Genomic DNA, 26,513 nt, shown 5'->3' with positions numbered 1-26,513 from the left:
AAGTCAGATCTTTGCAAAGGAAGGATTCATGTGTTTTTGTAGCCTCAGGGAAGCAGCCAGCTGTGAATGGCTAACCTTTATTGTGGGATTTCTGTTCTCTTTCATGTAAGACACAAACTTATTCACCATAACAACCATTAAAAACTGTGTGCCATGAAACAGTAAAAATAGAAAAAAGGCAGCAATACTCATTCTTGAAGGAATATTAATTTAAGCCAGCTTCAATTCCATAATGGAAAGATGTACAAAATACCGTAATTCATAATGGCAGGCAATTTTAAACTGGAATTGTTGGAGCTGTTCCTCTTACGTGGGTATAAATAATGGCAAATCTGCTGAAACCTGTGAAAGTACAATGCCTAATTTTGGCTCGGATTCTGTTCTGGGTTCTGTGAAATTAACAATGTGATGTTAGATACACACAGGTGAAATAAGTTCAAAACATTTAAAATAGCAAATGGGAAATCAGAGTATATGAATGCTTTTCTACAAGGTTTTATCACTTTGTTTGCATTTTTCTTTATTTTGAAATGACAATGATATTGAACTAAGTTTTGACTATGTAATAAATAAGAAAATTTGAATAATAAAACTCACCGTGTATTAATTAGAAAGACCTATTTTTTTAGGTTGTAATGAATTAAAACTTATGTTTTTGATGACTTAATATATAATTTTGTTTTCCTCTTAACTTCATAAATGTTTATGGTATTGCTAAACATCAGGAGGTCCAGCTTCTGTATTCCACTCCCAGTTTTCTTAACCACAAAGTCTTAAAAGCATGAAATACTACCACAGTCCTCACGAGGGTGTTTGTGGCTGTGGATTGTCAGTTGACACTCTCCCCCCTCTCCAGGAAAAACGTGTGCACACTTGTGTAAAGAGAATTAACTTTTTCATTCATCAGATAATACTGTGCTTCCTGGGAAGTTGAAAACAAAATGGCATGCAGGAGTTTTAAGGCATGAACTGACTGTATAGAATCAGAGAACCATTGGTAAGGGAAAATATCCTTAAGGTCACTTAGAGACTGTCACTGTCGTATTTTCTGGAAAATCCCTTCACCTGGATTTCTTCCCCTGGGAAGCTGAGAAGCCTCGGAGAAAAATGAAAACAATAATTATCTGATTCACTTCTCCTGTGTTTTGCTGCTTTGGAATGGGGTTTGGGCATTGTTTACTAAGCAGTTATTGTTTCATTGGTTTCATGTGAATTGTTTTCACCTAATGACCAGTCATAGTCCAGCTGTGTTGAGGCTCTGGGAAGTCACAAGTTTTTCATTAGTGTCTTGTTAAACCTTCTGTTAGTATCCTTTCTCTATTCTTTAATATAGTTTTAGTATAGCATTCATAATATGATATGATGATATGATATGATATGATATGATATCTAATATGATGTAATGTAATGTAATATAATATATAATATAATATAATATAATATAATAAATATAATATAATATGATATGATATGATATAATGTAATGTAATATAATATAATATAATAGCCTTCTGAGAACATGGAGTCAGATTCATCTTTCCTCCCCACAAAGGGGGACCCCAGAAAATATAGAAAATATCACAAGAGACCTTAATAACTGTTAATTTTCCACTGCCACCCCCAGCACTAAATCACATCCCTGAGTGCCACATCTGCATATCTGAATGCACATGGACAATACATTTGAGAAGCAAAAATATTCCCATCCATTGCCATGGACTTATGCATTACAAGTAAAAACAAATAAATACTTTCTTAAAACTTTCAGAGCCTTTATGCCCCACAGCATTATTTTTAAATGGAGGCAAAGTCTTGGAGAGGCATTTCAAGTGTCTAGGCCAGGTACCAGAGTGCAGCTGCTTGCCTGCATACAGGATCTGCTCTTGTGGCAGCAGAGGAGAGCCCTTACCAGGCTGTGCAGTCTGTGCAAGTCAGGGCAAATTCAATGTGCTGTATTTCTGTGCGCTGGATGGAAAGCAGATCCAGGTTAGAGGTTTCAGCTGGTCTCCTGTTGTCACAGCTCTGATAAGGTCAGGAAGGTGACTCACTGCTCCATCTGGTCATGAGGAGCTGACACAATGCAGGGCACACTAAGGAAAAAGCACTGGGCATTAGTTAGGCCCTCACCAGTTAAAACCTGGAGTACCTTAAAAAGAAAATACAGCCCACAAAGCAATAAAAATGAGGTCAAAGTCTGTTCCTGTTTCAGATGGATAGCTGCTACCTCGCTAAATAATGAGCCATTAAAAGTGAACAATATTTGTATTAGTGTAATTCTGTTTTTCCTGAGTGAAGTACAGCTGCCACATGAGGGCTGTGCTTGAGGAAACTGCCAAGGGCATGCTGTGTGCTGGTAGGTCAGTGTTTAATGACCCCCTGACATATAATAATCCAACTACTAGGAAATTTTACAATAATCCAGTAACTTAAAGTTTTTGTCCCAACATTCACAATTTTCAATACTGCAAAACCTCATATGAGTGGAAAAGCATTCTTACAACATCTTGCTATTCCTTTTTTCTGCTGCTGACCAATTGATAGATTGTCCACACTACAATTGTTGGAAAGGGAAGAGAACTATTAAGTAAATTGGTAAATGGATATGCAAAACCCCAGATGTTTGAAACATGGACAACAGAATATAATATACTGTATCTAAATGAATAAACAATGTGTGGGAAAAAAATAAATCAAAGATGTACGACTCCCTACCCTGCTGCTCTCAGGAACGTGGCCTTTTGTCTGCAAGCTCATCCAAGCAGAAGGTGATTTCTATTCTCCAGAATCACTGGATCAGATGATGCCTTTGACAAGAGTGCATTCCCTGTGACAGGGGCTGGTTTTGCCTCCAATCCATCTCAAGGGGCTTGTATTGACACTGACTTAAGGCTTACAAATTCCTTTCATGTAATAGCTCTGAAATGTGCTTTTTCTAACTATGTGTGTATATATTCTAAGATTATTCTGGCTCATTATGTTCTTTCTAAATTAATAAATTATACCTTGGCAAAAAGATCATATGTGTTCTTGTGTGATGTATGTTTTTTGTGCTATATATGAGATGCCTTTTAGCTGTGTTAGTTTGCCTCAGAAAAAGCTTAGCTCTCTGGGCTGCACCTTATCTATAAACATTTGTTATAGTCCAAAACATTCTCTAGCATCCATTACTTCCCTAACATCCTTTTGGACAAGACTTTGTTCCAGTCCAACATAAGAACCTACTATTCATAGCTTGCTTTTATACAGAAGCAGTATTTTCAACAAACATGATATTTTTCCCATTGTAAACAGTTGGTATAGAGAGTCTGATTACAAGGGTTCCTTTATATTAAATGCAGATGAGCTTGGTTTGTTGTTTTTGTTTGTTTTTTTTTTTAAATTGTAGAGTTTGTCTCTGTTGCTTTAATCATACAAGATAAAAACAGTAGAACAAATGACCAGAAGAGGAGATCAATACTACAAACTCCTTCTGATCCTCAGTTATTCTGTTTAGAGTGCAAGTCCTTCTGGAACTTATGGGAATTTGGTTTGAGGCCCAAATTCACAAAGATATTACAAAGAAGTATCTAGCTTTCAAAGTTGGCGACTGGGGTGGATTCTATTACGATTCTACTACTGCCAGCCAGATGCAGGTCACCCCTCTGAGCCGAGAGCATCTCGGAAAGCAAAGCACACGGCGGAGGTGCCACGCAGCTCCCACCGTCCTCTTCCTATCAAATCTGTCCGATTTGATCTTTCCCATTTGAGAAGGTCTCGGCTCTGAGCGGGAAACTCGCGCCGCTCCTTCCCCTCGGCATCTCCGCCGTCTCTCAGCATCCTCCCCGCTCGCAGGGCGGGCGCTGCGGCTCCGCCCGCCCGGGCCGGGCCCGCCCGCCGGCGCTGAGCGCGGAGCGACCGCGGGGACAGCGGAGGGACAGCGGAGGGACAGCGGGGACAGCAGGGGGACAGCGGAGAGCCAGCGGAGGGACAGCAGGGCCGGCAGGGCCAGCAGGGGAGCCGAGGGCCGGTGCGATGCGGCGCTGGGCGCTGCTGGCCGCGCTGCTGGCCGCGCTGTGCGGGCCCGCGGCGGGCGGCGGGCGGCGGCGGGCGGCCAGCCTGGGCGAGATGCTGCGGGAGGTGGAGGCGCTGATGGAGGACACGCAGCACAAGCTGCGCAACGCCGTGCAGGAGGTGAGGGCGGCAGGGGCTCCCTGCTGCCAACGCTCCCCGGCCGGGCAGCATCCCCGGGGCGGCCCTGAGGGAGCGGCTGCGGGCGGCGCGGGTTCCCCGGCCCGGTGCGCGCCGGCCCTCGGGGCTCGCCCGGTGCCATCCCGAGATGGCATGGCATGGGATAATGGGATGGCATGGGATGCAATGGGATGGGCCGGGCCGGGCCGGCGGGCAGAGGTGCGGGCCATGGTCCGGCTGGTGACAAAGGGACAGAGCGGGGCGAAGGGAGGAGCGGAGGGAAAAGCCACGGGATGGTCTCTGTGCCGCGGGAGCTAAGGAGCACCAGGGCATCCCGAGCCGGCATTCGGGGCTGTAAGTGTCCTGGGAATGTGTGGAGGAGCAGCTTGCCTGTGGTGCGATTGCATGTCTTGATCTGAAATTGCTGGCCCGGAATTGCCCAGGATCTGTTTCAGAGCCAGAAATTGAGACCAGACCCCAAAGCAGTGTCTCATATGGTTGTCAAAACACGTTGTCCCTGCACTCCCCTTTCTTGTGGGCTTTTCATTCCCCTACCTCTTAAGAATCTTCCTTTCAAGTTCTCTTTTCCTCTCGTTCAAAAATACTTAGTCTGCAAAAACCTGTAACTGACAACCTGCTGCAGAAACAGACCTTGGTTTACTATAATTAAATTAATTTCGAGTCTTTTGCTGTCCTCTGGATGGTTTCTGAAATCTACCGCTGTTATCCACTTCATTTAGACTGCAAATGCATTGAGACAAACCATTCTTTACAACGCTGTGAAGATGTTAAGGGTGTAATCAGAATTTCTGTCTGGTTTTCTGTAGTCAGTTCTGGATTGCTGCCTGGGTGCAGCGCGAAGTGTGAATTGTTTGAGCAGAGTCTTAGGAGATAAATGGCACTTAGATTTGCAGCTGTTGTTTAAAATAAACAGACACACCAAAAGGAGGGATTTTGTCTTGAGGAAAATCCTGTTGTTCATCCTGGTTGAACTTTTGGCCTCCTAGCTCTGTTACGGTGGTTGCAAATAAAAGGACAGATTTATTCTTGTGTGTTTGCAAGACTCACGCCCTTCTTCATCCCACAGAAACAGCAGGAACTGAAACAGAGAATTAAATTCTGGATGTGTGCACCTTCATCTGCAGGGTTGACTTGAAGGGGCTTTTGTTTCTCTCTCCTCTTGTGAGGAGATTTTCTCTTCTTTGTCAGAATGGAAAATCTGCCTGGTGTTTTCTGCGAAGAGCAGAAAGCTGGGGCTCTCCACTGACACCAGCCTGTGCAAATACCAAATTGCCAGTGGCCTGCACACTTTTTTCCCTCCCAGGGACTGGCTTTGCTTCACCTGCCCAGAGCTGAAGGGTTTAGCCCTGTTTTTGTGGCCCATGAAAAGAGCAGCTGCAGGCAGTGTCTGGAGCAGGTAGTGTCAGTCACTGGGGCCTGCGCAGCAAGCATGGCTCGGCCTCTTTTGTGACATTTTTGCTAGTTTTCAGTTGTTTTGTTATGTTGTTCTTAATTTGGCAGATGGAAGCCGAAGAGGAAGGGGCAAAGAAGCTGTCAGAAGTCAGCTTTGAGGATTTACCTCCCAACTACCATAACGAGTCCAACACGGAAACCAGAGTGGGCAACAGAACTGTTCAGACCCATCAAGAAATTGATAAGGTATGAGAAAACTTGTATATGGTGAGCTCCCCATTCTTAAACACGTTTTCTTCAAACCTCCCCTGCCCCAGCCCAGTTTTACATGGTTATTCACAAAATAATTTGGAGTGTAAATTTTCCTGATGATAGTTACTTTGGGGTTTGATTGTATCTTCTGTGCTTGACTAGTCACAGTGTTAAAGACACCTGTCACGAAAGGTTAGTGTGAAATAACAATTTATTTTGAAAAAGGGCCTGCTAAAAATAGGGCACATCTACAGCTATTACATGGGGAATGAAAACCCAACCATCTCCTGCTCAGTTGGCTCCTCTACAGTGTCATTTTAAATAGACAGGGAGGTAGCTCTGTCATCTGCTTTTCCCCTCTGATTATGGTTTATTAAGAGTGACAGCAAAGTGGGGAAAAAAGAGGGGGTGGGAGTGGGTTAATGATTGCAGGATGTAGGGCTGAGAGTAACAAAGGACTAATAAGAACTGTAGTTTGATATTTTGTTCTTTTCCGGCATCAGGTTACAGATAACAAAACTGGATCAACAGTTTTTTCTGAGACAGTTATCACATCCATAAGAGATGGAGAAAACAAAAGGAATCATGTAAGTGAGCACGTTTCTTTCTTTTTGAAAATCAAACAAAAACTTTGGGTTCCTTGTTCAGAAGACTGTGACAGAGTTCACCTAACAAAATTTTGGAATGTTTTGAAACACAAAACTGTTGGGGTAAGCAAAAACGTCTGTGTTTTTTAATTAGCTTAACTTAAGAATATTATGACTTGGAAACAGAGTTCCAGTGTTGTGGTTAATAGACACGTTTGACTATTTGTCTGTCAAATGTAAATGTTAAATAGCAAAGGTGGTTACACAGCCCTTTCCAGTGAGTGTGGATAAATCCTTAGTATAACAGTGATCTTGTTTTCCATTAAAAAATGCTTCATAGATTTAAACAGTTGAAAATAAATAACCCCAAATCATTCATTTATGAGGAATCTTTGGAACAACAGATGGCTCTATTTGCTTTTTATGCCTAACAAGTGATGGACAACTGGTTCTGAAATGCCACTTTGAGGAGAAGGGAGAGAGATGGGACAATAAATCCCCCTCCCCTAAAAATATGGTTGTTTAAGGACTCTCAAAGGAGTTTAAAGATCAAAAGATCAATAATATTCTTTACACGAGTCTTGCAAGCACAGATACATTTGTTAAACATCAGTAGTCCCATGAGAAATTCAGCACATACCACTGCTTAAAAAAATTGGGTTTTCTTTGGTTATAGTCTTACCAAAGTGGAATATTTTTTGTGCTCTTACTAAGACTGGGCTTGCCAGGTTTCCTCTGAGAGCTGGCTTCATCTGACTAATAGTTTGTGATTTGATTTACTTCAACATACCCTGGCTTTTTTTAGAACTTACCTCCAGTTCTTTCACAGAAGCAGCTCTGTAACTATTTTATAAATATAATTATGGAAATCATTTTATAAATGTAATTATGGAAAAATTATGTCAGTAGTTCCAATTTTTAATGGATACAGAACCTGAAATTAGTGCCTCTTTTCTAAAGTTTTCCCTCTTTCAGGTTCATGTTTTTATACTGCTATTTAAGCTTGAAAACGGCAAGCAGCAAAATATAGCACACACAAGCAACTTTACTTTTTTTCTTTTTACTATTAACTTTACTTTTTTTCTTTTTACTGTTTTGCAAAGCTTGTAGCTTAAGTGAAAACTCAAGGTATAAAATAAATTTTAACTATTCTAAACTGCAGCTGATTCCATACAAAGTGTTAACATCCTACACGGTGCTTTATAATAAGTAATGAAGGCAATACAATTTTTTTTTCCAAGCAAATGTGATCATCATCTTCAAACCCAGTGTACAAAGGCAAACATTTTAACCTTCTTAGTACTGCAACACAACACTAGTGATTTTCATCGTGTATTTGGCTTGCCTGTGGTGGCTAATCATTCTCACAGCTGCAAAAATTACTTCTAAATGAACTTTCTCCAGGTTTCATGCACAGTTCCTTATAAGCTTCATATATCAAGGTACAGCTGCATTTTCCATCTGGGAAGTTTGCCTCACTGCCCAAGCCAGTGCTGCACGCAGAGCTCTCCCAGTGCTCTCAGAGCTCCAGCTCAAGGATGTGAGGGCTGAATGCACAGAAATTATTTTTGTCTGATTTCGTGGTGGCAGCCTGGGTGCAGAGCTGGTAATGCTCATTTCCCCCCTCACACTCATTCTGAGCTTCCAGCATGCCCAGGGTACAAACACCTTATTTAGAGGTTGCCAACTTGGAGGAGCAGCAGCCTCCAGATGTGCTTGGTCCTTGGTTAAGGAGAGAGTGAAATTAATGTGGCTAAGAGGTGCCTAAAAGGAGCAAATCTGAAAATGCCTGCAGACTTTAGACATGAAGGGGGAATACGAATCACTTTTGCTATTGCAAGGACAAAGAAATATTGTAGGGGTAATGCAATTAAGAACAGGAAGATTTGGGTTACAGCAAGGAAAGGAGTGGTGCTGTGGAGAGATCTGTGAAGCAGAAGAAAGATTTTGTCCAAATGAAGAGGCACTGTTGCTTAGGTCTGCAAACTTAACGTGAAAGTCTTGGGAAATGAGTTGCAGAAAACTTTGCACTGGACCCTTAGGTCACTTTTATGTAGGCAGATTTTCATACCTGAAGTTCTGTGAGACACTGTGGCACGTCCTGGTCACTCTCCAGGCCACAGGTGGTGGAAGAGTCATTCCACTGGTTCCACAGGCTCAGTTTGTAGCCCTTATTTATACAAGTCAGCGGTTTCCACAGCTCCTGCTCTTTACAGATTTGGTTGGTAGAAGGAAGAATTTTCCAAGCACTGTCACAAACCACATGCTCTGAAATTTAAGCTCAGTGTCATTCATTGGGAGCATTGGGTAGCTTGCAAATTAATAAAGTATTTTCAGTCAGAAATTCAAGCACAGAGCACAGCAAAAAATAACAGAATTCCTCATCATCCTATGAAAATCAAAATCTTTTCTAGCTCGTTGGCTAGGCGTATATCAGGTGTGATATCTTAGCCTAACCAAGGAAGAGCAAGGTTGAAAAATAAAAGGAAGCAAAACTGGTACTGGTAAGGTTCACTACAGAAATATTAGTTGCATTTCTTCTCACTTCCATTCAGAGCAGTAATTTACTCTCTCTTCCATTATAAGCTCTCTCTTATAATTCAAAGCTAGTGTACCTGAGCTTTTTTCTTCTCTCTAGTGCTATGATAAATAATAAAAAAAAGCCTCTTTTTAGCTAGGTTGTTTTTGTGGGTTTCTTTGCAGTTTTTGGGGTTTTTTTTCAAATTTTAGTAGTAGTATATCTGTTAGCTTTCAATTCTCTTTTTTGAAAGAGATTGTTAATGATGCTGGTGTCTGGGGAGAGTGAAGCAGGGAGCTGGAAGAACAGAATGCATTTCTCATTTCACTGCCAAAGCAACCACTTGGTTCCTCTTTGGGCACCTTGTCTATGATTTTGCCAACCACGTACTGGAGCTGCTCTCTCTGAGGCTCATACTGCTGCAGGGACAGGAGTTTCTACCAGTGCTCTGTAGCAAGGAAGCTTTGGAAATTGAGAAGGAAGAATCAATGGAGTAGAAATTGCAATTTTTCCATTAGCAGCACTGCAGGAGAGGAGTCAATGGCAGAAGTTTGAAAATGCAACATTTTAGCGTTGACTTCTGCTCCCCAATATCTCAGGGGGGACACTTGCTTTGGGCAGTCCTATATTTGGGTCCAATTTTTTTGTTGCTTTTTTCACAGAACTTTTAGTCCCTGGTGACTTGCACTCAACAACCTTAAACTATCAATACACACTGTAAGTGCATTCCTGGGTTGAAAGCCAGGTCTCTGCCCAGCCAAAAACCACGTAATATCTAAATCTGGTAGGTTTTGTATATTTAATAATGTCATTCCCTGGTACTCTGAGTCTGCTGTGCCCCATTAATCACTGGGCAGTGCAGGTCTGTTCTGCACAGCAGCCACCCTTTAGGGGATCCTTGGAGGAGGAGCAGATAAGGCAAATTGTGCTTGTTTTGGAGAGCCATGGCTCCTCAGACAGGCATGGTTAGACATCCTCAGCCAATTCTTAATGTTTTACTGAACCCTCTCTTTTGGTTCCCTTTTCAGTTTTGGTCTCAGCAGTGTAGAACATGAAGCTTTGGGGCAAGTGGGAATAGTTATAATTTTAGTTTAATGTACTAAAGTTATCTAAACTGCTTGGTTAGTAATGAAAAAAATAGTAAAAGAGTGACTAGGATTTCTCTCATATTTCCTGTTAGTCTAGTTTAGTTTGTTTGTTTTCTGTTGAGTTAGGGAAACACAACTATGTAGTACTAATAGATACTCCAAAAGTCTTCATTAGCAATTCCAGTCTATGCCTGTATTTCGAATTGGTAAGAAATTTGCCAGATCCTCATGTGCTGTAATGTGGTATTTCTATTCCAGCTAAACCCCAAAGAAAAAGAATATTTTTATTAAGTTGTTTGAAGTGACACCTCAGCATTTTTCTCTCCCTGGGCTGTTACTCTTTGAGTAGCTAAATACTGAGTTTGGGGATCCAGGGTTGTGCAATTGGATTTCATAGCCCAAGTCATAGGGAGATATTAAAGCAAATCACCATGAAAGATTTTGTTTTCTGCCTCTCCTAGATCAACCTGTTTATTCTAAGAGAAATGTTTGGGTTCTCTTCTCTTTCTGGTAACATCCATCCAGAAGAGTGAATCTTTTATGCGTGCTGGTGGCAATTTTGTGATCTGGTGACATCTGTTAGGAGATCATAGTATGGATTTTCTCCATTGAGGGTTCATCAGCAGTGTTTCTTTCCTCTTGCCATACACATGTAGCAAATTACCCATGAGAGGAAAAGCTTTAAGGCAAGTGAGAAATTTTTTTCCACTGGTTTTGATTACGTAACTTAATCCATTGGCTCCAGCAGCCGCTTATTTGAGATTTTAGCTGAAACCATGTTATCTAATTAAGTTGCAAGCCTTAGCTGGAAGGGTAACAACAGCAGCTAAGGCTTTAGGAAATACAGGCTACAGCACTGGATGTATTGCAAAGGTTTTTTTTTTTTAATCTTTTATTTGCATCTGTTATAATCTTGGACTGGTTGAGATAGATGCAGAGGCTGCAGATAAATGGGTTAAAGCTGCTTACATCTGTCTTGTCATTGGTAAGGTGGCAGAATTTGCTGTGGCTGGGAGGTTGGAACAATAACACATTGTTCCATATATGACGAGCCTAATGTCATCTTTGCCTGGACTTGAGGAGGGCTAGATCCTACAAAATCTGTGGAATGATACTGGTTTTACACCAGTGAGTAGGAGGAGAGAGAATGAAGGTGATCAACCTTCATTGAGTCAGGAAGAGGTGTGAGATGGTACCAGTCCAGTTTGAAGGTGTTTTGCACTATGGTTTATTAAGCTAAACCATGGAAATTGAAGTTGTGTCTGTTTAGAGGAGAGGAAGGAAGGAGAGGAATGAGAAGTCTGTAGAATGGTCTTGCTATCATATTTCTAGAGCCCCATACCTTCTGGGTGGCTTTTTCAAGAGCAGCTCTTCACAGCAGTGCTGCTCCTGCCTCTTCATCAGGGCTCCTCCAAGGCTCTCCCTGACCAGCCAGCCCACCCCCTTTTATCCCAGTTATCTTCATTAGCCACAGCTGCTGCCCAATTAAGGCCATCACAACTGCAGCCCATCTAGAACAACTAGTAGGATCAGGGCAAGGCCACTTCTGCAATACATAGATTTTACCAGGACTCCTACTATAGAATGGTGGTTTGAAATGCAGTGCAATGCCTCGAGAAATGCATTTCTGTGTCAGCTGAGTGAGTCTCAGCTTTGTTCTTCCTCCCATGTGACTCACAAGGAGCATTTTGGCTTCTTTTGTGGAGCGAGTGTGTGGCTGGCCTTCGAGAGGCTGAGTCACTGATGGCACTGAGGGACCCCACTCTGGTGATGGCATCGCTGTGGTTCCTCCCCTCTGCAGCCCCCCTGCCCTGTCCTGATCCTCACCTTCAGAACAAATCCCCTTCTCCCTTCCAGTCACACATACTGTAATGCAGCATGGTTGTGCTAAAGGTACACAGGGTGGGGTGGGAGTTCTGGGTTTGTTTACTTGTTATTCTGTGTGGAAATGACTCAGAGCCTGCTCCTGAATTTCTATCATATGAGGAATCCCTCAAAATTCTTCCCTTGGAAAGCCCAGGGGAGGAGCAGTATCTTAGGACATGGTGGTGTCAGGCAAAGGGGAGCCTTAGTGGTTTTCCTGGGCCCCAGATATCTGACATCTGCCAGCAAGGGAAGGTTTTGGTCCCCTGGTGTTTGTCTTGGACTTCATACATGCTGGAAATCTGCAGTACATTTGTATTCTCATGTTCCTTTTGGAAGGACAAAAAGAGTGTGCTGAAGACCCTTTTTCATTTCTTTGAATATTCATGAACAGTCATCCTCTCATGTTGTCAATATCCTCTAGGCACATGATTTCAGATGGAAAATTAAATTAAGGGAATAATAAAATAAAAGAGGCTCTTTTGTAATCCCAGCAAATGCCCCAAAGAGGAGGTCTTGACAAAGCTTCAAAGAGTCCCCACCTATGACCCAAATACCTATTTCAGCCTTAGGCAGACATGGATCTCATGTTCCCAAAATCCTTGCATGCTGGAGATAATTTATTTCAATGCTGTTGCTGTAATTCAGACCTCTTCTACTTCCATCTGCAGCTCACGGAAAATAAACTATTCCATTTCTTCTACAGTAAAAGCAGTCTCCTACACTGTCAGCTCTGCCATGGGCAAAATCCACTGAATGTGGATCCTCACCCATGTACTGCTGTTCAGTATTATTATCTTTGGCTGGCACCTCTAACAGAATCTCTTGAAGTCTGTTGAAACTATAGACTACCAAAAAAAGCACATTATAAAGGAACAAAGCCCATAAGATTCAGGGTTTGAAATCAGTTTAGTGAGGGATGGGGCACAGGTCAACATCTTACTCTCGGGGTGCTACTCTTAATTTGGTGGTGAAGATTAGCCAGCAGCTATTAAGTACAGAAATCCTGTTTCCAAAGGCTTTTATTTTCCTCCAGCTGTTTCACATCCTCGCTGTGTACAGCTACTCTGCCTTGTTTTGCTTTTACAGATTTGCAGAACTGCCATAGCTGAGTAGTGAATCACAGGAACTTCTTTTTAGCTGCCAGCTGCAGAGACAAGAGCAGCCTGCAGTCAGACCCAGCTCCTGGGGAGCATCCCTGCCTCCAGGCTGTGTCTGTGCTCACAAACAGTGGCGCTTCACAGGTTTGTGGCACAGCCCTGCAGTGGCTCCCCAGCTGCTGCTGGAGCTCAGGACGTTTGGAGTGAAACCCAGGGTTTGTCAGAGCACGAGTGCTTAGACACTGCTGGTTATCAAAGATGAAAGAGTTGCTGCTCTCCCATCAACAGATCCACAGGTGGATGCATTTCTCAGTTGGCACTATTAATTGCAGACTTGTTAGGAAAGCTTTATTTATAAATGTGCATCAGTATTTGGACCTCACATATACATAAATATGTATACACACACACATAGACACAGTCCTTTTCTCCTTTCCTAGTTAGCTAGCCCTTAGTTTCCAGACTAAGTTAATTACCTGACAGATATATAATTTATTAAATTAAAATAGTTCTCATGTGCCCTCCTTGATACCACTGCAAACCAGATTGAAGTGAGTGCTTGGCACTGTGTTTCCTGCACAAGAGCCTTTGCAGAAGCTGTAGTCCTGCCAAGATCAGGTTCTTTTTACTGAGGAAAAAGAAGGATGAGGGAAGAAAATGAAGTGGCTGCTTCTGCAGTGACCTGCTATTAAATTATTACAAGGCATACAGAGAGGTTTTGACCAAGAGTGAACAGAGCATGGTCTGAGAGAGCACCTAGGCACCATTTTTCTCACTATTCTGAGGCATTTGCCAGGATTTTTTGTTTTGTTTTGTTTATTTAGGGTTTTTTGGGTGTAGTTTCTTCTTTCATTGGAGTAAATTCCTTGAAGCCGTGGATAAGATGATATTTTATTTATTTCCTCTTTTGCCATTGAGCATTAACTGCAGCAGGGTCTGAGCAGTGCCAGGATCACTGTTTGTGTGGGGGAATAAGCAGGTGGTGCAGGAAGGGATGCAGTTCTTGCCCTGGTGGTGAGCAGTTTATTGGGGATCACAGCCTGCCTCAATAATTCCCTTTTTGACACCATGTTAAGGCTGACACAGCTGTGTTGCTTTGGGTACCTAAAGCCAAGCTCAGGCCACTTTGAGTTATGTCATGTACACATATTTTGCCTCCATTTATATTGTGCCACGTGGAGAACCAGAAATGAAGTTTTCCCAAATGAAATGCTTCTGGGAAATGGGGGAGAAGGAATGGGATGGGATTAGCTGTGTGGAGAAGTTCAAGGCAGAGCCTGGGGACTTGTTTTGTGTTGTTTATGGGTTCTGAGCTCAGCAGGCACATTCCTGTAGAGCAGCCACCCAAGGAGCTGGCGTTCCCCACAGCCCTGACCCCCAGCACAGCTCTCAGCTCCTGTCTGCTCTTTTTAGGACGTCTCTTTTTAACAGAAGTTCCTGATTTTACCAGTGCTGTGTGCTTGGCAGGACAGCAGTGAGAGACTTGTGCTGCTGGAAAGTATTACAGAGGTTTTGAGGTATTTCAAGGCAAATTAATCCATATCTCATTAAAGACAAATGCATTGCATGCCCTGTCTAGACAACGGAGAGATTAGGAACTGGAATGCTACTGCATTTCAAATTTAGGTAGTAGTTTCCATAGAGCAATATTCCATTCTATGTAATTCTGCCTTTATTTATTTTTTTTTAATACATGTAGGATATAAAACAGGTTTTTATGCTTCTTTTTTTTCCCTACTACTCAGCAGTTTTTACCATCTGCTGCAGTAATGGAGAGCAGCCCTGCGTGAAACAACGTGCAGAAATTGAAACAAAACCTAGGAGGGGATTGGTAAACACAGAAATGTTAACTCTTAGGAGGACTCACTGCTGAGGGATGCCAGTCCCGGCGTGACCATGGCACTGCAGCCACAGCTGGAGCTGTTGCTGTCTGTTTGTGGAGGCTAACACTGAGTTTCACCAGAGTTACAGGTTTTTGAGAAGGGAATTGCTTTGTGGGAGGAGTTTTTAATTAACATGTAAAGGGGCTTTTGTTCAGAGAAGCTTTGGGAGGACAGTTGTCCCGAAATACAGTGAGAGGTGCTCCCGCACATTTCCAAGGTTATTACTAATACTCATTTTCTGATTGTCACACCAGTTGCTCTAGTGGAGTTGTGTTTCTGCTGGCAGAACTTCCTCACCTCTCCAAAATCATTGATTTTTGCCCCCACACTTCATGGCTCGAGCAGCTGAAGTGCACAGAGCTTTAGGAATGAGCACTTTGGAAGGGCTGTTTTGGCCTACCAGCTGTGCAGAAAACAATCCTGCCTCTCCCCTCAGCTCCTGCAGGACTTTATGGGCACAAACTCTACCTGGATCACAATAAGCCAGCAAACTGAGCCATGTAGATTACACAGGGAGGGGAAAAGGGGTTCTCTTGCGTGAATCTCACCATTCCCATGCCAGAGAACCACAGAAATGTTTTCTGTTGTCATGGCTGTGCCTTCCTCTGCTTTTTGGGTTCTAAACAAAAGAGTAAAGAGCCCAGGAGAGAAAGTCTCACTCAGGACAGTCCCAGACAAATATTGGCTGAAGATATGAGTAGTGAAGAGTTTTGTTTAAAGTTACCTTTGAAGAACTTTTTGAGAATGTGGAAGCAGGGTGAGTGTGAGTGGGAAGAGGGAATGGATAAATCAAATGCCAGTTGTGAATTTAAAATCAGTTAGTCCATCTTGAAGGTTAGTCATCATCAGAATATTTTTTAGTCTACAATTAGGGTTTTAATTAAGGATTAAGGGGAAAAAGATGAAAGCAAAATGAGTGTTATTTCAGTACATACTGTATCACCAGCAGAACAGCTTTAAAGGTATTGCCACAGTGAGGCACAGAAACCAGAGAAGCACTGCCAAAGACACTGGGTTTCTGTATGAGAGCTGGTTAACTCTGGCTTGTTGTTCTGCTTTCATGGCTTGAAATGAGGAATTCTTGGCTTGTCCCTGTTTCTGCTCCCTGGTATGGGCAGAGGTGACGTGGCCCGCCCTGGGCTGGGCTGGGCTGGGTGCAGTGCATCAGCCTGTGAAAAATGCCTATTTTGTGATTGGCTTTTGGCAAATATTGAAATGAATATTATATGGGTTATATGTTAGAAAGTGATGCTGTATTAATTCTCTTAAGTAGTGTGTTAAATACAGTTTTAGGCTATAACATAATGTTAAAATAGAAACTGTGCTATGTAGGGTACTTTTTCTAAAGAAAGGACTCACACCTGATAGCAGCCACAGGACACCTGAATCTTTCAGAGAAAGAGAATTTATTGCTCCATTATAAGAACAAATTAACTTCTTCCTGCCTTGCTCAGCCATGAAGATGCCATCAGGATTCAGAGGAAGAAGCTGACACTGCCCAGACAGAATCCTGTGTTTGAATGGAATTTATGCATCATGGATGAGGTGTATGAATATGCAACAGGCTGTTGTTTTTAAGGGTTATTCCTCTGTTAATGTGGGTCCTTTTTCGGGCTTATTTTGCCCAGAAAAGGTACCTGGACTGTCCATAACCCTTCGTTTTTATTGTCTCATATTGTCCTAATCCAAATTGTCCAAATTATTATTACTCTAATTATATGACTATTTTAATAACCATTTTATTACTATTAAACTTTTAAACTTTTAAAAACAAATGATTGGCGTTTTTCACAGAGCCCATTCTGCAGAGCTGCCTGCAGCCCCTTGCAGCCCAGCCCATGCTGTGGGTGCAGGCTGGCACATCACACAGAGAGGAAATTCTCCTCTTCTGTGCCTTTCCCTGTGTGCAGAGGCCTGGGGGAAATGCTCCTGTCCAAGCTTGTCCCCCAGCTCAGGCCTGCTCAGCCACACCTGCCCCGTTCAGCCATCACCAACACCACTCACTGCTGTATTTTCAAATAAAATGGACACTAATCATTCTTTAGGAAAGCAATAATCTTTGACATAATCTACCAAAGACAAGAAACCTGGCATTTCTTTCAGCAGCAGTTGTTTCAGCAGACATAGGAACCTTTTCAATTATTTTCAATTTTTTTGTTGGGTTTTTTTTTTTCCCTGTTGGTTTTGGAACAGATCCTAATGCCCAAATAGCTCCCAGGTGCTGCAGGATATTCACTGCAGAGCACAGTGTTATAATAAGAGTCCACAGGATGCTGAGTGTGTCCTTGCAGGTACATGGCATGGGATTCTCCATCCTGGCCTCTGTTGTTGGTGGGTCCCAGTACACCCACTGACAAACAGGCAGTGCTGCTTTCACTTTCACTCTGTTTCACTCCCAAACAGCCTCTTTTTTTACCACAGCATTAACTGTAACCACTCCAGAAGGGATTTCAGAGAGCTGTGCAGCATTATCAGTGTGCCTGACCCTGTCTGTAAATTATCTGCCCAGCTTGTGTGCTCTGCTGCACATCAGAGGCCGCCTCTCCTTCTCCTCACTTTACCTTCTTGCTCCTGCAATGACAAAATATTCTGAGAGATTATTTGGTTTTGCAGTTCCAGGAAAAAATGGATTGTCCAGAATCTGCTGCAGCCGATGAAGGTGGTCAGATTTGCTCCTTGTCCAGCAGTTATTCTGTCTAAGGGTAGCTGAATCAGAAAAGCTCTGTTGCCTGATTAAACAAGGAAAAAGAAATAATTTTAAAAATACATGTAAGCACAACTGAGTTCTGCACTAACTGTGGGTGTCTGTGGAGTGTGGCACACAATTTCACAGAGCTCATATGAAGGGAAGCCTTTGCCATGCCAGGAAAGAAAACCACAAAGGGATTTTTTTACTGGAAACTCTCATAAAACTGAATGTCTGAACTGGTGGGACACAATTCAGTAAGAGGAAAAAGTTTTTTGGTCTGGGCCTCATTAATTCAGGAGGAAGCAGCGAGTGGAGAATTGCAGCTTTGGTGTTAGGTGGTTTTAGAGCTAGAGTTATTCCATGAGCTTAGAGCAATCATGGCAAGGTTTCTCCTTTGTGGAGAAGGACAGCTGGAAAACCTGACTGCAGCAAGACCTGGCTGTGTGCCTGAAAGGGGATGGAACAGCACTGAAATAGTCTGTTCTGGTGTGGTTTATACAGAGCATTCACAAAAGCTACAAACACAAAGTTGGCCTAGAAGAGCCTAGCTGCTGAAGAGAGGAGGCTGGCTGCTCACCTGGAGCACAAAACATACTGCATAGTATTTGGGTATTTGGATTTTGATCCACCTGGTTATGGAGCAACAGAAAAGAAAAAAAAAAAAGGAAACAAAAAGAAACCCCACACAGTACTGGGATAATGAAGCAGAAAAACATTTCAATAATTTATAGCAGCCTAGGCCTGGTGATACTAATTCCTTAAAACAGCTAAAATGACTTCTTCTGAATTATAAACACATATACTTAAATGTTGAGTTGTGGACTTGAAAAGAATCAGGCCCCAGACTGTGTTTAGCTTCTGTTCTGTGTTCTGAGTAATCAAACAGTCTCAAGCTGCACCAAGGGAAATACAGATTGGATATCAGGACAAAGGGTTTTTACAGGAAGGTGATGAAGCTCTGGAATGTTCTGCCCAGGGAGGTGGTGCAGTCCCCATCCCTGGGGTGTTTAACAAAGCCTGGATGTGGCACTGGGGGCCAGGGTTCAGCTGAGGGGCTGGGTTGGATTGGATGATCTTGAAGGTCTCTTCCAACCCGGTGATTCTGTGAATTTGCACAAAATGAACGCAGTAAAACTGCTGGAAAACATCAGAGGAGGCCAGGATGGGTAACTTAGACAAGGCTGGTTCCTGCAGAGCAGCCTTGCCTCACCCAGGGCAGGAACCCCCAAAGCTGGAGGAGATCTGAAGGAAAGGAGAAGCTTAGTGGGAACTTTCAGTAGAGCTTGCACAGATGATTTGCTCCAGCCAGTGAGATTAGTGTGTGCCAAAGAGCAGTCAAGTGCTTAATTCAGAGAATCCAGGCATTTTTGTGTAATCCCTTTTCCTTTTTTTCCTTTTTCCTTTCCACTGACAATGGTAGAATCCAGTGCTGGGCAGGTCACAAACAGGTGACTCAGAACAGTGCTAGGAGTTATTCTTCTGTTGGCTAACTTGTTTCCAGCCCAAAGGAAAAAAAAACTATTTAGAGAAGAGGGTTAATCACACAGTTGTAAGGAGGTAACCATTAGATGGGAAAACACTCCCTCCCTACCTGTGAACCAGACATGAGGGTGCAAAAAATATCACTCTCACTGTGTTCTCCTCACTGCCACGGGCTCAGGAGGTGAAATTTGAGGCCCAGAAATTTGAAATTTGAGGATTTAGAAGACCCAGGGAGAGGGCACTGCTCTGTTACAGAGCTGTGATTGAACAAAGAACCCCAGCAAGCTTTTTGTCTGGGTTCCCAAATAAGAAATATAATCAGTGAAGAACTTGTGGTGTTTCCAGGAGAATGAATTTTGGTAAATCACTCTCTTATCCTTTCCTCCAGGAGTGTATCATTGATGAAGACTGTGAGCCAGGGAAGTATTGCCAGTTCTCCACCTTGGAATACAAATGCCAGCTCTGCAAGCCCCAGCACACAGTAAGTGCTGAATGAGATGGGGTTTCATGTGATCTTTAGAAACTCAGTAAGTTACTGTTGCTAATGTCAGCCAGTCAGAATTGACAGAAAAGAAGCTGCAAAGCTTTCTGCATGAGGGTAAAATAAATTTTCACGTTAACAGGGAGTAATTAAAAATCAAGATTGCGATGGCACAGCACGCACCCCCCTCCCCACATTTCTTTTCAGTTCTCAGCAGAACGCTTGTAGGCTAAAGAAAGGAAAAACTGGATCGTGTGATGTAAAGTGAGCCCAGGCTGAGGGAGTGGGATCAGCTCCCTGCCCCAGAAGCTGGACAGCTACAGAGCATTTTCCTCTTTAGTGGTGCCAGTGCAGTGCTGCTCCTTGCCCTGTGTTCAGCATCCTCTGGGATCCACTGGAAAAGAAACACAGCTTCTGTGTGGCTGCCCAGACAGGGAAAAGCTGCTGAAATGCTGACCTGCTAGGAATGTTCAAGATTGTTAATCAATCTACCTAAAAAAGGAAACAAAGTGACACACACGGCTCTTACTGGGTTGATTCCCGAGGTTTGTATGGTTGCAACACTTGGGCAATTGTCATACAAAGCAACCTTTAGCTGGAAATTCACAAAGAGATTTTTTTTCTGAGAGTTTTTTCAAAGACTGTTGGTTACCAATGAGGTCTGGTTCTTATTACAACTGAAAACCAGATTTTAGTAAGACTTGTTTTTTGCTTTGCTCTTTGAGAACAATTCTTCTGAAATTTTTGTTTAGTTCCGGACTGCGTTTGACAATGGAAAAAAATCATTAATGTTCTCCACTGATGACATTTAATTTATTAATTTTCTGTTTGATTGCAGAAGAGAGGAGCCCAGGGAGAGCTTAGAGCAGCATTTCAGTGCCTAAAGGGGCTGCAGGAGAGCTGGAGAGGGACATCCTGCAAGTGCATGAGTGACAGGATAAGGCAGAGTGGCTGTAAATCGAAAGAGAGCAGGATGGATGGGATATTGGGAATTGGGAATTGTTCCCTGGCAGGGTGGGCAGGCCCTGGCACAGGTGCCCAGAGCAGCTGGGGCTGCCCCTGCATCCCTGGCAGTGCCCAAGGCCAGGCTGGGCAGGGCTGCTGCTCTGCTGTGCAGGTTCCTGCCTGGCAGCACTTCCATGTGTGCTTCAGCTGAGAAATGAAGCAGCTCTACCTCAACACTGGGAATGTGACGTTTATTTAAAGTGGACATTGTTGTGCTCAGGCCCAGGGCCCAGTTCTGTGCCCAGCTCTGTGTGTGATGCCCTGCTCTGTGTTCTGTGCCCATTTCTGTGTGTGATGCCCCACTCTGGGCGCTGCAGTGCCCACTCTGAGCCCATTTCTGTGTGTGATGCCCTGCTCTGGGTGCTGCAGTGCCAGTTCTGTGCCCATTTCTGTGTGTGATGCCCTGCTCTGAGTGTGGCTGTGCCAGTTCTGTGTGTGATGCCCTGCTCTGGGTGCTGCAGTGCCAGTTCTGTGCCCATTTCTGTGTGTGATGCCCTGCTCTGAGTGCTGCAGTGCCAGTTCTGTGTGTGATGCCCCGCTCTGGGTGCTGCAGTGCCAGTTCTGTGTGTGATGCCCGGCTCTGAGTGTGGCTGTGCCATTTCTGTGTGTGATGCCCTGCTCTGGGCGCTGCAGTGCCATTTCTGTGTGTGATGCCCCACTCTGGGTGCTGCAGTGCCCGCTCTGAGCCCTGCCCTTGCCTTGCAGCCCTGCTCTCGGGATGTGGAGTGCTGTGGGGAGCAGCTCTGCGTGTGGGGCCAGTGCAGGAGATCCATTTCCAGAGGGGAGAACGGCACCATCTGTGAGAGCCAGCACGACTGCAGCCCTGGCACCTGCTGTGCTTTCCACAAAGGTACCCAGGCTTTGTCCTGCCCAGCTCAGCGTGCAGGGCTGTTGGTGTTTGGCTCTTCTGAGCCCAGGGGTATCGAATTTGCATCTGACTCCATTCATATCAGAAGGTTAATTAATTACTTTATTATACTATATTATTCTATACTATATTACATTATATTACATCTAAACTGAATCTGCCAAGCCCTCACTCTGCTCACAGTGCCCAGAATCTCGTGGCTGTCACCCACAGTCCCCACACACACACACACACCTGGCCCTGACAGGCCAAGGGAACAGAACACCCTCACTGTGGGTGAACAGTCTCCACATTGCATTCTGCTGTGGCACAAACACAGACACAGCCAGTGAGATAAGAATTGTTTTTCCTTTCTCTGAGGTTCAGAGAATGTGACTCCCAAGAATATTCTTGCCCTGCTTTTCCCTGTGGGGCTGCTCAGGGGAAGTGGTTAAATCTCTGCAGAATCAGGAGGTTGTTGTCCCTTGGCCTGTGGAATGCCCTGGGTTAACTCCATTGGAAACCTTGACAGAATCAGGAGTGAGAAGCAGCCTGGTGGGATGCATGCTGCTGAAAGCAAAGCCTGCTGCACACTAGAGATGAGACCAGCAGCAGAAGCACAGAAATGTACATTTCTAAGGGGGAGTTCTGTGTCAAATTTACATACAACTACTGTGGAGAGCCTGGTTCAAACATGGCTTAAAGAAAGAGGCCATGAAGGTACTCAGCTAAGGGAAAAATAAAAGGCAGCTGTAAAGCAGCAGTTCCCAGGCTTGATCCTGTAAATAATTAAGGTTCTCAGCCACCTTTTATATAAACAACAAGATTCTCAGACCGTCCTGTCCTTGGCTGCTCTGGGAACGGATGGCCATTCTGGGAACAGATATAAAGGTTTGGAGAACTTTTCATATCATGGTGAGAACACTGATCTTGGTTTCAATAAACAAACTTCAGGTATTGTAAAAAAGGACTAATTTTAAGCCTATCAGGAGCTGGTTAAATATCATGAGGATACAGAACATAAGGATGCCTGGTTGACAATAAATGAGTGATGTAACAAAGGTGCTTTATTACAATCAAATGGATAATAAATACAAAGTGGCTCTCTTCCTCAGCAAGTACATCAGATAGGTAGTCAGATCACAAATTAAGTTCGTCTCCATCACTAATCACCAAAATAGTGATGCAATACAGTGAGGTAGAATCAGGGAAATTTGTGAATCAGAAAAAACATAATAGATTAAGAAAATTTATTATCACTAGATTAAAATCAAGCCCATTAATATCATAAACATATATATCCATAGTAAGAACATATAATTGTAGATCTAAATAGAAATTTATATCATATATATAATATATACATTTTCAGTAGGAAGAAATTAGATGAATATTGATAGAACACTAAAATTAAGAAAATTTTATATCTATATATAAATATATATATCAGTAGGTAAGAACATTGATGAATATTGATAGAATACTAAAATTAAGAAAATTTTATATCTATCTATAAATAAATATATATAGATATATATCAGTAAGTAAGAACATTGATGAATATTGATAGAATACTCTTGTTAGAACATAAAATAGTGCTGTTGATTAATAGCAATGCATTTTTATTCTCTATGGCTCTCTGCTTTAGCAGGGCCTTGAGGTTTCTCAGGTCAGGCCTAACCTCAAGGCCTTTCTCCATCACTGGAGAGTTGCAAATGATTGTCCTAATGAAGCTGTGTATTTTTATATAAAACTGTGGTAAACTGTGGAGTATTTGCTGCTCAGTATATAATGTTTTGAGCCTGGGAACTGATAGGTTATGTGCATTAAAGCACAGGTGTCTGTGCATGCACACACATATATGTGTTTTTGGACCAAACCCGACTGAAAAACTTAGAGTTTGAATTCTTCTCGTATTTCATCCTGCCATATGAGGTGACTGAAGACAGGAGGAAGAAAGGAGCTTTTCTAGGAACATCTGGAAGAGCTGAATTCCAGACTGAGACTGGGAGTTACTGCCATGAGGAAACCCAAAGGACACAGCCTTTTTAAATAATGTCTTACACAGGCTGAAATTCAGAGAGTGCCGAGCCCCAGGTGCCATCAGACAGCTTTGCCCACAGCAGAAGTGATAAAATAAATCAATTGATAAAATGTTGATAAAATAAATTAAATATCTGAGTTGCAGTTCTTGTAAGCTCATTAGTTTCTGAACAATTGCTCTGTATTTGCAGCCTCTGCAAAGAAATAGAAACAAATAACAGGGTTTAAGATAGAGAGGGATGTGTCTATTCAGATTTCATTGCAGAGGATTCCCTGTAACATTCATTTTCCAAGGGATGCTGTGCTGCCTCGAGAGCAGTCTCTGAGTGGGCTGATCTTGCTCTTTAAGGATGAACTTCAAATGTCTTACTCCCACCTAGTGGAAAGAACATGCTCGTGGCTCCCTGTCACGAAAGGGAACTGGAAAAGAGATGGAGCCTCTTTTTATATCTTGCATGCAGAATTAAACACGGGGTCACCCCAGTTTAGCAGACAGCTAAAACGCCTTTCCCTCGGCCTGCAGAGCTCCTGTTCCCTGTGTGCACGCCCTTGCCCGAGGAGGGAGAGCCCTGCCATGATCCTTCCAACAGACTCCTGAACCTCATCACCTGGGACCTGGAGCCTGACGGGGCGCTGGAGCTGTGCCCCTGTGCCGGGGGGCTGAGCTGCCAGCCCCACAGGTGAGCACAGAGCCTGGCAGCTGGGGAGGGGGCTCTTTCTGTGCCCAGCAGCTGCACAACTCTCATTCTGCCTCACTAGAAAAGGTTGTGACAGTTTTTGCTTGGTCCCTCACAGATGTGCCTAATTGAGTTTGGCAGCACATGAATCCAGTGTGAATTAAGTGTGGGAATTAACGAGGCTGGTACTGCTTTTCAATCAGGCAGTGCTAGCAGCTGCTGAAATGCATCATTCCGATTTCATTCTCTGCATGCAGTCCCTGTCCACCAACTCTCTATGTGAGACTGGGTTTCTGTCAGATTTTTGCTTGTTTTAGAATGCAAGATATGTTAAAGGAATTTTAATACAAACTTGTCATGGGTGATGCTTTTAATATTTCTTTTGAAGGAGTTATTTGTATCGTCAGCAATTTCATTGGCAGAAAGTGAGATCATTTCAGTTTTGCTAAAAGCATTTTTACAAAACCTATGTTTTCTATGAAATAAACACTCCAAATTTTCTCCTACACTTCCAGCATCATACTAACTTCCAACAAGGCATCATAGCTGGGATAGAGATGCAGATTAATATTTCTCTCTTCTCTGTCCAACTCTGTGTTTTTTCATGCTTGAAAAGGAATTGGGTAACATTTTGTTTCATAAATGTCATCTAAGGAAGCAAGCAGAGCTGATTCCATCCCATCCCATCAGCACCAGAATTGTTGTTAATGTGCCATTAACCTCAGGGAAGGTCTGTCAGCAAATGTCAGCTCTAGCAAGAACAACGTTTCAGATGAGGATACAGAAACACAGAAATTAATTGGGGTGTGAATATAGCTGAACTGTCCAGAAGTTTCTATGGGAATTTGAAGATTCAAGTGACTTTTTTTTGTTGCCTGTTGGTTTTGAGGGCCGCTGCTCTTGTTTAGCAGGATCAAACATCTTATGCTGTTAGGATCTCTGTATGTGGAAATCACATTTATAACTCACCAGCTGCCAAGCATGTAAGAATCAGGTGCTTGTGAAGTCAGCTGGGGTAGATCCATTGTGCATTTAACGTGTTTTCCTATGGGGAGGGAATGGAGAATTTCACAGACAGCAGAAGAACACAAAACGATGCCCTGTGTGACCAGATGTGCCTTTTCCCAACAGCCACAGCGCCACATCTGTGTGCCAGCTGTCTGCCAATGAAACACAGCACACTGAAAAAGAAGATCCCCTGATCATGGATGAGATGCCCTTTCTCAGCTTGATCCCTCAAGATCTCCTCTCTGATTATGAGGAAAGCAGTGTCATCCAGGAGGTGCAGAGAGAATTAGAAAGCCTGGAGGACCAAGCAGGTTGGAAGGCTGAGCCTGAGGCAGCTCAGGAGCTGGTTTTGGGAGATGAAATCTAAAGCCCAAAGCACCAGTTTAGTTAGTTATTTCTAGGTTTATTTTTTGTTTAGTACCTTGCTTGTATGAACCCTGAACACACACTACTGGATAGAAGTGCAATAAACAAGGTCTTCAAGGAGCATCCTTCTCTGTGCACCAAACCTGCATGTCCCTGTGGAGTTCATGCTGCTGTGGAATTCATTCAGTGCCTGCCTTCAAACCTTCTGCCAAATGGGAACCGTGGGAGTGCTCTTCTGGATTTGTACTTTCCTCTTGTATGTCAGAAATAAACTTCTTTGTACTTGTACTCATTAAAAAATACACGCAAGCATCAATTATTTCAAGTTACTAGAAACTATACAAGTGATCTTTGAGTATGGATGTTCAGAGCTGTTTTATTTCTCTGGGGAAAGAACCATCTACTCTGACACTGTTGCAGTCATAAATTTTAAGGAATTTTTAAAGGAATTTAAATTTTTTTCTTTAGAATTGTATTTTTAATATACTTCAAAGGCACAAATCTGTGCATGCTAGAAGATGTGATTATTTTTATGATCTTAAAAGGTCATTGATTTAAAAAATCAATAGCCAGCTAAGAGTAAAATCTGACCCCCAAACTCCCCAGCTGTCTCACCACTTTGCTACCATGGCTCCTCCACTATTAATGGTTTTCTGCTAGATTTCTCCATCTGTTGTTGCACATGGTAAAACAAGATGTGAGGGTCCAGCCAAGGAACTTTCCATGGTGCTTCTTCCCAGATAATCCCAATTGCTCATGTCTAGTTTGGAACAGCAGACCACCAGTAACCAGAGCAGGTGTAGGACTGTGCTACCAACCTGCACAGCTTTCCCCACTTCTGGTGTAAGAAGGCTTTTCAATAAATTCCTTGGGTACCAAAATTAATAATGAATAGCCATTATCATTATAAACAGGGAGGATAATATTTCATTGTAACTATCTTAGTTGTGATTTAAGGATTCTACAACCCATTCTCACACCAACACACACACACACAGACATCATCTCTGAGAGTTCACTGGGTCTACCCTCCCTTTCTATCCC

The 26,513-nt window shown here is 43.0% G+C and overlaps 2 protein-coding genes across 5 annotated transcripts in view; one reads left to right on the top strand and one right to left on the bottom strand.

The window, feature by feature from the left end:
* MICAL2 (microtubule associated monooxygenase, calponin and LIM domain containing 2) overlaps positions 1-26,513 on the bottom strand; it is a 219,064-nt gene that overhangs the window by 147,391 nt on the left and 45,160 nt on the right. The gene's annotated exons all lie outside the window — the stretch shown is intronic.
* On the top strand, positions 3,896-25,781 carry DKK3 (dickkopf WNT signaling pathway inhibitor 3). The gene is made up of 7 exons (XM_064715714.1): positions 3,896-4,170; positions 5,689-5,826; positions 6,336-6,419; positions 19,431-19,523; positions 21,234-21,378; positions 23,942-24,098; positions 25,227-25,781. Exons 1-7 carry the CDS (start codon positions 4,012-4,014, stop codon positions 25,468-25,470), a joined length of 1,020 nt encoding a protein of 339 aa, XP_064571784.1. The 5' UTR covers positions 3,896-4,011; the 3' UTR covers positions 25,471-25,781.

The sequence above is a fragment of the Zonotrichia leucophrys genome, chromosome 5 (genome assembly GCF_028769735.1).
Source record: "Zonotrichia leucophrys gambelii isolate GWCS_2022_RI chromosome 5, RI_Zleu_2.0, whole genome shotgun sequence".
NCBI classification, from domain to species: domain Eukaryota; kingdom Metazoa; phylum Chordata; class Aves; order Passeriformes; family Passerellidae; genus Zonotrichia; species Zonotrichia leucophrys.
The sequence above is the reverse complement of the archived record's forward strand: the minus strand, read 5'-3'. Positions and strand labels throughout refer to the sequence as shown.

Bases quoted from the DNA above. Each gene is read 5' to 3' on its own strand.
- DKK3 (XM_064715714.1), top strand. From the start codon at position 4,012: ATGCGGCGCTGGGCGCTGCTGGCCGCGCTGCTGGCCGCGCTGTGCGGG. The intron at 5,827-6,335 runs GTATGAGAAAAC...TTCCGGCATCAG, and splicing joins CCCATCAAGAAATTGATAAG to GTTACAGATAACAAAACTGG. The intron at 21,379-23,941 runs GTACCCAGGCTT...CTCGGCCTGCAG, and splicing joins CTGCTGTGCTTTCCACAAAG to AGCTCCTGTTCCCTGTGTGC.